We start from the raw sequence: 12992 nt of genomic DNA on the forward strand, positions 1-12992 counted from the left end.
CACCAACCCCACGCTCCAGCAGCCGCCGCAGGTCGTCCATCGCGCTGCCGGCCGCCAGCGCCCTGAGCTCGTCCGCCTCGTCATCGTCCAGCCCCGCCTCGTCAGCAAGCTGATTGAGCAGCGTCAGGTCACACAGCAGGCTGCCCAGCAGGGCCTGCAGCTGCCGCGCCGGCGAAGGGCGCTGCTGCTGCTGCTGCTCCGGCTGCTGCTCCGGCTGCTGCTGCTGCTGGTGTTGCCGCTGTTGCTGCTGTTGCTGCTGTTGCTGCTGTTGCTGCTGTTGCTGCTGTTGCTGCTGTTGCTGCTGTTGGGGTGAGGTGGGCGGAGAGCACCTCTGGCTGACAGCAGCTGATTGCGACGGCGGGGGAGAAAGCCCCAAGCCGCTCATCTGGAACGGAGACGAGGGGGTGGGATTCTGGTCTTCTGACACTGGCCCGCCTGGGGGAGCCAGCGGCGGAGGCGACGCGTGGCCTGCAGTATCGCAAGGGGCATGGCTCCAGTGACGCTGCGCCGCAGGTGGCGAGGAATGATAGGGATCGTCGCCGGGCCATGCGGGCTGCGGCGGACCCCCCTCGCGGGCCGCTGCGGCAAGGGATGCGAGGGCCGCGTACACAGCGTCCGCCTCCGCAGTGACGCTGCTGCGCGCGGCGGGGTCGCCCGCAAGGCCGGGGCTGTATTGTGCACCGCCGCAGCCGCCCCATTCAGGGGATGTGACGAAGCTGGCAGAGCCGGCAGCGGCTTCGGCGCCGCCTGCCCCCCAGCCTGCAGGCTGCTCCCACAAGGAGGCCGCATCTGCGTGCCGGCTGGCGGCTGGCGAAAGCAGCGGCGCACCGCCAGCGCCGCGCACTGCATCGGCGGCGGCCGTCCAAACGGTCAGCGGCGTTGAGAGCGGTGGGGCTGACGCAGCACCAGCGGCGGTGGCTAGGTGGTCGGCAGTGGGGACGGATGCTGGGCTGGGGCTGGCTCCAAAAAGGGGGTTGTGCGCCCAGGGGGCCTGCGGGCTCGCCTCGCAGCCCTGCCTTGGTGTGGCGTGTGCATTTACCGCGCCCCTCGCGCTGTGACTGGCCCCTGATAGCAGAGATGGTGTCAACTGCGAGGGGCCCGGGCTGCAGGGTTCAGGTGAAGTACCTGCTGCGGCTGCGCCCGGGCTTTGGCCCCATGCACCACTCCCGCTGCCGCTGCCAACCTGCCGCGGGGGCGACGCGAGCCAGGGGGACTCTGAAAACGCCATAGACTGTCGGACGAGGGGGGGTGCGCTTGATGATGGCGCTGCAGCTGCCGCGCGCAGCTCAGCCTCTGCGTCGTCCTGCTGCTGCTGCGCAGCAACGGTGGCGCGCCGTTCGTCCTCCTCCAGCTGCCACTGTGCGAAGAGCTGCTCGCGCCGCTGCTCTTCCCTTGCGCGGCGGCGCAGATACTGGAACTTGACTCCGGAGGGCGGCGCCCCTGCCCTGCCCGCTGCCATCAGGGCGCCTGCTGATGCAGCCATGGAGACCCGCGCACGAGGAGGCCGCTCCAGCCCGGAATGCAGTGCTTTGATGCCGAAGGGGCCTGTGGCCTCGGCCGTGCCGGTGCTGGACACCCCAACACCGCTCCGGCAGCGGCCGGTAGGGCGCATGCTCAGCACCGTGCCGGCCCAGGGCGCATCGGCAGGCGGCTGAGGCAGCGGCTGCAGCTGCACATGCGTGGGCTCAAAGGGTTCGAACGGCTCCATTGGCTGCGCCTGGTCGGAAGCTTGCTGCTGCAAGCCGAGCTTTTGGAGCGCAGGGCCGTGCTGTAGTTCGCCATGGTACCGTGGGGCCGCTGGAGCCTGGGAATCGGCAAGGAAGGAATGGTCCCAGCTGGACAGGCTGTACCGCAACGCCGCGTGCTGCTGCTGCTGCTGCTGCTGCTGCTGCTGCTGCTGCTGCTGCGGCTGCTGCTGCTTCTGCTGCTGCTGCTGCCGCCGGGGTGGTTGATGGCGCCCCTGCGATGGCACAGGGCGTCGCCGCGGGCAGGGCGGCAGCGTCGGCGGTGGGGGCGCGATGAGCGGCACGGCGGAGCCCGCCGCGCCGCTGCCGCCGTGCGCGCCGCCATCCAGCTGCAGCAGCCCGCGTGACATGGCCTCCCTCAGCAGCTGGCTGAGCCTGTCCTGCTGGTGCGCAGAGCGCACGCCGCCAGTCGCTGCCCCGTGAAAGGCAAGTGTTTCAAGATTGCAGGCATGTGTGCCGCCGAGAGGGGGCACGCTGCCGCCGACGGCACGCTGGTCGCGTTCGGCTGCTGCGTCCGGCTCGTCCGCTTCCCGCGCCATCACGCCAGCTGCGTCGTGCAGGCGCGGAGCCGCCGCAGGGCCCGCGGCGACCTCTGACTTGTGCGCCCCTGCAGCCATGTCGGGGGGTGGGGGGAGGGGGGGGGGCGTGACCGTGGCCATGCGAAGCGCGAATGGCGGCAGTTGTGATTGAGCGGTTATCGCACCACAGCCCGACTGAGGCCCCGCGACACGCTGCCCAGCATGCAACACGCACCAATTCCGTGCGCAGCCGCCAGGCATGCATGCAAGCACACGCGCTCCTCCATTCGATGCGCGGCTGGCCAAGCCGGTGCTCACAGAAGCGCCTCATCTTGAGCAGCAGCGACTTCTGCTTGGGCGACAGGCGCGACGGCGCCATCAGGCCCTCGCTGCGGGTGCCGTCTCCGCCGTTTGAGCCAGCGGCGTGAAGTAGCGGCACTACCGCATCACCCCAGGGAGAAGGGGGCGCCGGAAGAGGATCCATTTGGCTTCGAGGCCGTGATCACGCGCCAATAACATTTTACGTATGTGTGCTTTGTGTCGCATGCGAATAGCATTGCATCCTATCATATAATCTTACAATTAGACAGCCCGTTATCAGTGTATGGGACATAAGACACGAGATCAGGCCTCATTTGAAGCCCAACGGCACAACTGCAACAAAAGCCTCTCTACGGTCTTCTAACCTGAGGCCGCTTGCCAAATTACTGCCCGTGTCACGGTTCAGTACAGCTAGCATGCTCCCAGGCCTGGCGACGTGGCATGCCTGCCACAGCGGGACGTCCGCGGTGCGGCCGAACCCACAGCTGCAGCTGCTGCACGTCACAGCCGCACTGTTGGCTCTCCTGCTGGCGCTGCCCCGGGCGCACGGCTGCCCGCTGCGGGTGCTGGCCTTTGGCGACAGCCTGACAGAGGGCCTGTACCTCGACCCTGCCTCTGGGCAACACGGCTTCCACTCTTATGCCTTGCGGCTGCGCGAGCTGCTGCGCGACGCGCTGCCGGCCGGGTGCCACGTCGTCGTGCATGAGAGAGGCCGGTCCGGGGAGAAGGTCGTTCCTGCGATGCAGGTGAGTTTGTGGCTGCGCGCCGTGCCACGGACTGAGGCTGCATGCCATCAAACCGGGGTCGCTCTTATGCGGTCTAGCAGCTGGGCCAGAGCAACGTGGCAGTGCCCGTCACGGCCCTCACCCCTGCGCATATGTGGTTGTTGACGTTGCTGACCGCAGGAGCGTCTCCAGCGAGCGCTGGCTGAAGCAGCCGCCAACGGCGAGGCGTACGGCTGGGTGCTCTTGCTGGGAGGAACCAACGACATAGGCACCGGTGCCGCGGTGGCCGATGTGCTGGCCGCACTGGCCAGCATGCACGACGCCATCCACGCGGCCGGCGCCCGCCTCGTGGCCATGACGCTGCCGCCCTTCAACACGCGACTGCCGGCAGAACGCAGGGCAGCTTACAACGCCTTGAACGAGGGCCTCAGGCAGCGGCTCGCAAACGTGAGCGCCGCCGCGAGGCAGGCGCCCGCGTCTGGAGAAGCCCAAGCAAACGCAGGGGCGCACACGGAAGCAGTGGCGGCGAGCGGGGCGCAGCGGCAGGTGCGGCCGCGCGGCCATCGGCGGCGGTCGGCGCTGGTCGACCTGGAGCCGCTGTTCCCTGTGGAGGCCGTCGACCCGGAGGTCAAGAAAGCGACGTGGAGCGACCACCTGCACCTCACGCCAGCTGGTTACGGACAGATGGCAGAGGCGGTCTTCTCCGCAATGCTCGGACACCACTGGCGGAGGGCGGGCAGCGGCGCCGATGAAAGCAGCGGGAGTGGAGACAGCCGTAGTGACGCTAGCAGCGCCAGCTCAGCTGGTTGAGCCTAGCGGTGCCGCTGCAGCAGTTGTGTGCATGCTTTGCAGAGTGCGATCAAGACATTCTAGACCTTCAAACATGTGGGCTGCGCTCTGTCGGGTGTTGTGTGCTGGTGTTTCCTCTTCTCCTGTTCAGTGCGTATATTCTGTGTTGCATTCAGTACTGCTGCGCTTGACCCAACGCCTGCCGTCCAGTCGTTGCCTTGGCACAGGGGCGTCTACTGACAGAAATGTGCGGTGTGTTTCAAGCATCCAACCGCGGATTGATGTTCGTATGCTGCGCAACGTTAGTTCATCCACCTGGACCGCCCCACACAGTCACCAGTGGCACGTTGGCTAAGGGTAGGGCAGCCTGTGCATCACGGCCCTGCTGCCTTGAAGCAGCCACAAAAGAGGAGGACGCGTATTTGTCAGCCTGCAATGAAAGCGGCTGATTTTGGTTGCCGTGAAGCACAGAGCCTGCCCTGCCACATTCTCAGCCGGTACGGTAGTCGACGCTGCCAAAGCGATCGTATCCACTCAGCACGCGTCAAGACGCCAAAGGAACACATGTGCATCTAAAATGAGCGCTGTCGGCCAGTGCGGTGATTCCTAGATTTTTGAACGTACTGTGTCACCGTGTTGCCTGGGGGTGCACAGCTGGTACATTTCATACGGCCAACCAGCACCTTAAGCCAGCCCACTCCACAAGCGGCCCCGCAATTTTGGGGTCTATGGACATGTGCCGTGCGGCTCGATAACTGGTTCATTACCGAACAACACCATTGGATTGATGCATGCGTTGATGCATGGCGTACAGCGCTGTGTCGCGCGCCCCGGGGCTCTTCCTGGTGCCTCACCCATGCAGCTCTGTTGTCAGTTGAGGGGTGATGTGGCAACCTATGAAAAGAGCACGCTGACAAATGGCAGCTGCAAGGATAAAACAAATGGGGCACCTATGATTGCAGGCGCATTTGAGCACTGGCATGCATCCTTGCAGTACAGTACAACACGGTGAACAGCTGTCACACTTTCACAACCGTGCCTGCACGCAGTCAGGTGCATGTTAGCCCCTGCTAGCACGAAAGCACACGCACTGGGAAACTAAAATAGCATTTCCCACGTCGTTGTTCAGTCCGTACGGAACCAGTAACCTGCAAGAGGGTGTAACTCATCAGGCGAAGCTCGATCAGAACCAGATCATCGGACTGTGGGCTACTCTGTGTCCCCAAGTTACAGTGCCAGAAGCAATACATGTATGGGAGCCGTACGTCGCACGGCTCTGCTGTGGAGCAGGCGCCAAATCGCTGGCAGCGCAGGCGCTCGACACATGTCGCCCGTGCTGACCGCCGTGCTTGGCCTCGCGCTGTGCTCGGGGTTGCTACCAGTCGCGCATGGCTGCATGCTTCGCGTGCTAGCCTTCGGGGATAGCCTGACGGAGGGCATGTACCATGATTACGAGAGCGGCGTCATACGCTGTCATTCGTACACCCATCACCTGCGCGACTTGTTGCGCGGCGGCATGCCGGCCAGCTGCCGCGTCGTCGTCCATGAGAGGGGGCGCTCCGGGGAGATGGCTCGGCACGCGATGCAGGTGGGCATTGAGTCACCTGCGCTTCCAAAATGGGATCTTCTCTGTCAGCTTGGCCTGCCGTGGTCTCATTTGACCCTGGACAAACATTGCGGCGGCCTTCGTTTTGCATTGCAGGACCGCCTCGGGCGGGCGCTGGCCCAGGCCGCTGCCAACAAGCAGCCCTACGGCTGGGTCCTGCTGCTGGGCGGGACCAATGATATCAGCAGCAACACTGACGCGGTCGATGTGCTGGCCGCACTGGCCAGCATGCACGACGCCATTCATGCGGCCGGCGCCCGCCTCGTGGCCATGACGCTGCCACCCTTCAACACTCCCCTGTCTTCAGAGCGCGTGGCAGCATTTGATGCCTTGAACAACGGGATCAGGCGGCGACTGGCAAACATGACGGCCGCGTTGCCGCCGGAGCGCCACCCACGGCGCCACGGCCGCGGGCTGCACGGCCCCCGCGCAGCCCTTGTGGACCTGGAGCCCCTGCTGCCTGTGCAGGGCATTGACCCGGAGGTGAAACGGGCAACGTGGAGCGATGATTACCACCCGACGCCAGCCGGTTACGAGAAGATGGCTGAGGCGATCTATAAAGTGATGCTGGGGGATCATAAACCGCAGCCGGGCAGCCTTGCCCGGGGCGGTGCCGCCGGTGAGGTTAACAGTAGCAGCACTGGCACGGATGGCGGCGGATGAATTGTCGGCGTTGCGGCTGGGTGAGCAGTATGAAGGCATGTGCGCTGCTTTACGGGTTGCACCGCATGCATGATCGCAAACCCCCCTGCTGCAGGGAGAGCGCCTTGTGCTGGTAACCTCTGTAAATTCCAAGTTTTAATTGTCTCCTTGCACAGTTGCACATTTTCTGCTGCATGCATTTTAGCCATGTGATGCAACCTGTAACCCCTCACACATTGAAGTTCAGGGCAAGCAGCCCAGGCAACAGCCACAGCCAACTCTGAGAGCGTCCCCAGCGCCAGGTCTCCACCTTCTTGGTCCCGCCGCCTGGCTTTTGCACATGCACACGTGAATTCAGAACCTGGTGTCGAACATGAGCGGGCGCGCCTGAGTTGCAGCTGGTCAAGCCAGCGGCAGGTGGCTGCCGCAACGCTGCTTGCCCGTCATGCCAGCCGCCGCGGCGCATCCCCAAGCAGCACCACTTGGTCATGGCCCCAGCCTCAAGTGATGCATTATGTTTGAACAAGCACAAAACGTATAATAATTGGTGTGCGTGGCGTGATGGCAACCATGCCATTCAGGGCAATGGCCAGGAGCGCTGTCCAGCAGCCCGAAACCACCTGCAGCATCATAGCCAATCCCGGCGACTGATAGTGTGCATCAGCAAAAATGTCAACACTTTGAATGCAAGCATCGGATGTGCACGGTACCAGGAGCAAGTGTTGCAGGCTCACACAGTTGGCCAGCCGCATGTGTGCATGCAGTGCCAGCGAGGAGCGGTTGTGGAGGCAGCGTACCCACAACAAACGCGTTCTGGCAGAGCGCGCTGCCCACCCGCAGACCGCGCGAGGCCTCACATGCCGTTATAATAGCCCGTATACCATCTAGTCGCCACACCTTGCCGTATGTTAAGCAGGCGCATCGCATTAGTGTGTCGTTGAGTTGTGCGGCGCAGCGGCGCAGCGCCGACAGAGGTGTGACCTCGCAGCCAAATGTGTGACCCAAGGGAATGTGACCGAAATCATTCATTGGGGCCGATTTAATTGAAGCAAGCTAAGCGCAAGCAACAACAGCATACCCTGGCCGACCGACCTGCCACGTCCTCGCTCGTGCACAACCTCTTCCAAGAACGGCCGGAATCCAGGCGGACGCGGCGTGAAATTGAGCGCCAAAGGGCTCCTTCCTGGAGGTCTATTGACGTCTGTCGCGAATTTCACCCATTAAAAAAGCACACCGGGTCGATTCCTGCACAGCACGGCCACAGCGCTGCATTTTCAACACAAAGCACGCCCCGGACGCGAATCCAGCGTGGACAGGTGGTTGTGCGCAGCCCCAGAGCTCGTCCAGTCATCGAGGGATACAGAATAAACCAGTGTGGCAGCAGCTATCATGGCAGCGGCAGCATCAGGTCAGCTTTTGGGCGTGGGCCTGCCGGCAGCACACGGCCCTGTGGCGGAGCATGAGCCAGCCTCTTGGCCCCCGCTGCCTGAGCCCCAGGCGAAGGTGGCCGCCAGCGCGGGTGTGGTCAAAGAGGTTGTCGTCTCGGGGATCAGCGTCAGCATTGCCAACACTGCCACCAACCCGCTGGGTGCGCGGGGGTGGCTTTTGGCCGGGCCCCAGTGCGGCTTTGATGGCGTCGACAATGCGCGTGCTGATTCGGCAGGGGTTCTGTGTGCGCGATGAGCCCCAAGGGAACACGCACCTTACGCTGCTGGCGAATCAATGCAGCAACACCGCTTACGCTCCGTCCACCCCCGCCCGCTTTGCGCGCGCACACAGACATGATCAAGACCAGAATGCAGCTGCAGCCCGTTGGGCAGCGAGTCAACATGGTGAGCTGAGAAAATGGGCATGCAAATCAACAGCAACGTTCTGACCAATCTCGTAGGCACTGCAAATCAGGCTGTGCACTGTTCTCGTGCGCCTCGCCGCGCCAATGAGGGCCGGCGTTTGATTGGCGCCTGGTGTGTGCATCCGCCGCAGCCGCAAGACAAGAGCCCCTGCTTCCGAACCTACCTCGCGCCGACCTCAATCACGACGAACGCGGATCCCAGGCCTGACCCTCGCTGCATCCTGCTGGCCCCTTCTCACCCCCTCCTCTGTGTACTCCCTCGTGGCAGTTTACGACTGGCGCCATGGTGGTGCGAGATGAGGGCGTCCTCGCCCTCTGGAAGGGCCTCACCCCCTCCCTCATGCGCGGCATGTTCTTTGGCGGCCTCCGCCTGGGCATGTACAACCCCACCAAGCAGTGGCTGGCTGACAGGGAGGCGGCCGCCAGCGGCGGTGTCCCGCCGAGCAGCGTGAGCATGTCTACCAAGGTGCTGGCAGGCACCCTCAGCGGCACAGGCGCAGCGCTGGTCTGCAGCCCGACCGAGCTGCTCAAGGTGCGGCCCCTATCGCCTAATTTGGTTGTAAGCCTTGTAAGGCTCGCAACCCTGGCGCCTATAAATGAGGGCTGAGCCGTCTGTAGTGAAGGGGGTTCAGAACATCAGAGGTGACGAGCGGCCCTTGTATGGTTCGCAACTAACAGCTGCTGCCTCACCCCCCGCCTTCGCCACCTGTCCCTTCACCTCTCCCTCCTGGGGCCCCCTTTCCCCCGTGCATGTGCTGTGCAGACGCGCATGCAGGCAGCGGCGGCGGGCACCTCCACCATGCAGGTCGTGCGCAATGTGGTGCGGCAAGACGGCCTGATCGGCCTCTACCGCGGCGCGACCCCCGGCGTGGTGCGGTCGGGCATCCTGACGGCCACGCAGTGCGCCACGTACGACCAGGCCAAGCGGTGGATCATGAGCAACATGGGCTGGCAGGACGGGCTCGGCACGCAGCTGGTCACCGGCCTCGCCACGGGTGCGCGCCCAAGCCCCACGCATGCAGACCCCACCCTCCCGCTACGCATGCCGATGTCCAGGGCTCCTTGGGCACTTGTCCAGCCAAACGTGGCACTTGAGCACGTAATCCAGCTTGCCAGCTGCCAACTTGTAGCTGCCAACCGGCATCATGCCCGGCCACTATGCTTGTGCCTTCTATGCATTCAGGCTCAAGCGTCACCCTCTCTTTGAACAACCCTGCTCCGTTCCGCAGGCCTGGTCAGTACCACTATCACCAACCCTGTTGATGTGGTCAAGACGACCATGTTCACGACTGGAGCCAGCTCAGGCGGCCCTGTCAAGACGGCGCGCGTGATTTACCAGAGGGCCGGCATGAAGGGCTTCCTGCGCGGCTGGAGTGCCAGCTACATGCGCCTGGGGCCCCAGACGCTGGTGAGACTTCCGTCACCGCTGTTTTGGACCTGTGATGCTGTTTTGAACCTTCCGCTAAGCAAGGGTTGCGGCAGGTTGGCAGGGCAATGCGCTTGGAGCACCTGAGAGGAGGCTTGAAGCCCTGGCCCAATCAGTGCTTGCTCGCAGCGGCGCAGTGCAATTCCCAATCCAGCCAAGTGATCAAACAGGTTGCTGTTTTTAACCATGTGATGTGTGGTTGCACCCCCTCGCCTCCCTCCTCCACCCCCAACCGCACCAGGTGATGTTCATGGCAGCTGAGAAGCTGCGGGAAATGACTGGCATGGACAGCCTTTAGATGATCGCTGCGTAAGCAACCAGCTTCAGTGAACCAGGGCTCCCACCATGTACAGCCGCCATCAAGCAATTGTCGCCTTGTGCTGTGCAATTCAATGATGTGGGCGTGCCAAGCCAAGCGCATGAATGCGATGGCAGTTTGCACACGGTCCATCTAGCTGATGAGTCGAATCGAGTGGAATCAGGATTTGCTGGCCCTGCGCATGCGTCCTCTTGCTGCGTAGCAGTCATCTGCCTTTCTGGATTTGAGAGCAGCTGTGCGCCACCGCACAGCTTGGAACCTCGACCCCCCACTTTAGCTTGATTGATTTCCGTGTACCGTACCCACCCCGTCACCTGTACCTTGTTTGCTCTGTTGTTTTGCTGTCTTGAAGGAAGGCTGGGCAGCCCCTTAGTCAATTCCCAGATTTGTGCTTTATTGCTGCCTCTGGTCATCAAGTCACTGTGCTTCTAGAGCAAGCCTGCTGCCCTGCTAGGGGCGCAAAACACAAATTAAAATGGACTGGTGCTGCGCGCACAGGCAAACCCTCCGTGCACCAAGTCGAATTCAGAGCGCTGGTGATCACTGGTCTGAACGTGTAACACCTTCGACATTCTATCTGCGGCGCCATTCACACCCATGCCACATACATGGCAGTAGCAGTGTGCAGCAAGTGGTGTCACGGATAGGCATGGAGGCGCCGCGCAACTTGCGGTTGAACTTGCGGTTGAACTCTGGACAGCACCTACCTCTGCTACAGTGCTGGTGCGGAAAGGTTCAGGCAGTGCTGTTGCTAAACCAAGCAAGTACGGCCGACGAGTTCTGCCCAGCGGCCCACGTATGTCAACGGGCTGTCCATGTGCTCTTCAGCCCCGGAGTGCGCTGCTGGTCAAGCGTGTGTGCATCCACCCTGCAAAGGGGCATGCCTGGCACACCAAAGCTAAGTGTTTGGGCCAAATTTGAGTCTCAGAATTTACGGCGCGGCGGGCTCGCGTGCACGCAACACTTATTGCCATGCACCGCGTAGGACAGTTCTTGGGCTGCGTGAGCCTAGAGAAGAAAGTTGCTGTGCCATGCCTGTGTGCGCTCCTGCACCGCCCTGGCGCGACTGCGCAGCTGCCGGCAAGGTAGCTGTGCCTGCGGGCTGGCCTCGGCACAGCTGCGCCGGTGCCAAACAGCTGCACACACACGGCTTGCTCACCGGCAGCTAACTGGGGGGGGGGGGACACCAGCGGTTGTCCTGCCGCATAGCTTGCTCAGAATCTTGATGCCGTGCCATGCGTGAGTACTTTGCGAGCGCCCCAAGCTGACCTGTAACAAAACAAATGTGTAAGGGCATGTGACATCGTGTTAGGGAGTATGTACGCTTTGTGTGGCAGTCCACCATCATGTCGTCGGCGCAAGTCCGCATGTGGTGTCCTGACATCACCCTGGCACTGAGCACATCGAGGTCCACCCCGACCTTCATGATGTGAGCCTCCCGGCGGTGTCTGGGGTCACTAGTAAAGCCAGCTTGGAATACACGTGGTATTGTGATGTAGGCAGGCGCACTGGCAGCGTTACTTCCGTGGCAATGTGCGGCTTGCATAGGAGGTCACAAGTTGCAGCGCCAGCAAGCTCCAGCACATGCAGCAGCTATCACAGGATTTTGGACAACCCAGCCCCCCGGGCCATCCAGAATTCATATCAATGCGAACATCTCAGAAGCACACATGATCATCCACAAGGGTTTGTGTGCACATCCCCATCTTCAACCGCACGGGCAGCAGAGATGGAAGCACACAAAAACCATTGATCTCTTGGCATGGTTGCCAGTTTGCTTTCGCACGCATGATCTTCAATTGGCAGCTGTGCAGTTGTAATGCACGCGCACCCTGCTGAGGGGGTGGAGGCAAGTACACGGATAAAATATCAATGGGCCTTATGCTTGGCCTGCTGCCAGCAAACATGTGAGACCTGCACAACTGCACTACGTGTGCGGCCCATTAAACAGGGCAAGCAGGAATGCGTCCACGCATACACACCCCACCATGCCCATGCTCATCAGCACGCCAACGCTCGGTCCTTGGACGTTCACATTTGGCATACTTTGTTGAGTTGGGCCCTCCGCCACTCCTGCTGTCGCCTTTCACATGACTCCACCGCAACAATGGCAAGCCGCGCCACGTGACTTGTAAGCCAGTGCCTTGGCGCTGGCACAGCACCAAAGTGCCCTCAACTTGGGGCGCCGCGTGCAGCCCCCGCCTGCCGGCCGCGTCACTGCGCTGCCGGGAGGTCGGCGTCCTTGTCCTTGGGTGCCTCCGCCAGCGCCCCCTTGGGGTCACCCTCCTCGTCATCAGCGGCGTTCCCGCCGTATCCAAAGCGCGGGCCGCGGAACCACTTGTGGGCATCGATCAGCCACCAGGAGGTTGCCAGCACCAAAGTGACGCCCACTGGGGGTTGAGTGGGTGGGTGGGGGGATTTGTGGCACCGCCCACAGTTGAGAGTTAGGTGATCGAATCAAGAATGAAGAGGGTACAGCCTGCTGGTGGTGACCCTGGGCAAAGAGCAGCTACAAAAGCTGGGCAGCCTTTCTTCCCGCCAAGCAGGATGCGTCTGCTCGCCCAAAGCATACACCCCCAAAAACAAGCAAGGCCCCATCGCCTTCAACAGACTGCACGGGCGTATGCTGCTCCCCAGCCCTGACTGCCTGCTGTCAAGCTATCCCATACCGCTTGGTGCACCCAAAGCGCAAGGCATTGACACAGGTCAAGGACAACCTCGATCGCGGGGCGGCGGCCGGGCGCCAGGCCTCACCGGCGATGGGGGCGTAGTTGAGGTTGGCGGCCGTCACATCGTATACCTGGGGGAGCGCAAACAGCACGATCGCAAACACGGCCCACAGCAGCGCGACAATGCTGACGGGCAGGGAGGCCGCGCCCAGGTAGAAGGGCCCGGGCGTGAACTTGCTGCGGTACACGGTGACGCGCAGGAAAATAGGCACCAGGTAACTGCACGTGGCCGGTTGCAAGAGTGGGGTTGGTGGCGTATTGCTGAGGGTTGCAATGGGCAGCACTAAAACAGCAGGAGTTAACTGTTGGTGGTGGTAGGT

General features: G+C 62.5%; 2 protein-coding genes across 2 annotated transcripts; one reads left to right on the top strand and one right to left on the bottom strand.

Annotated features, from left to right (window-relative positions):
- Nucleotides 1-5680: 5680 nt before the first annotated feature.
- On the top strand, nt 5681-9922 carry MNEG_0934 (brown fat uncoupling protein 1; the record flags this gene model as incomplete). The annotated part of the gene is made up of 8 exons (XM_014050588.1): nt 5681-5686; nt 5801-6187; nt 7844-7934; nt 8126-8178; nt 8467-8730; nt 8962-9193; nt 9428-9606; nt 9866-9922. 8 exons carry the CDS (start codon nt 5681-5683, stop codon nt 9920-9922), a joined length of 1269 nt encoding a protein of 422 aa, XP_013906042.1.
- Nucleotides 9923-12157: 2235 nt separating this feature from the next.
- On the bottom strand, nt 12158-12333 carry MNEG_0935 (hypothetical protein; the record flags this gene model as incomplete). Its single annotated transcript, XM_014050589.1, has 1 exon — nt 12158-12333. A coding segment is annotated over one exon (176 nt), but the record flags the coding sequence as incomplete, so codon positions are not given.
- Nucleotides 12334-12992: the final 659 nt, after the last annotated feature.

The sequence above is a fragment of the Monoraphidium neglectum genome (genome assembly GCF_000611645.1).
Source record: "Monoraphidium neglectum strain SAG 48.87 unplaced genomic scaffold scaffold00085, whole genome shotgun sequence".
Taxonomy (NCBI): domain Eukaryota; kingdom Viridiplantae; phylum Chlorophyta; class Chlorophyceae; order Sphaeropleales; family Selenastraceae; genus Monoraphidium; species Monoraphidium neglectum.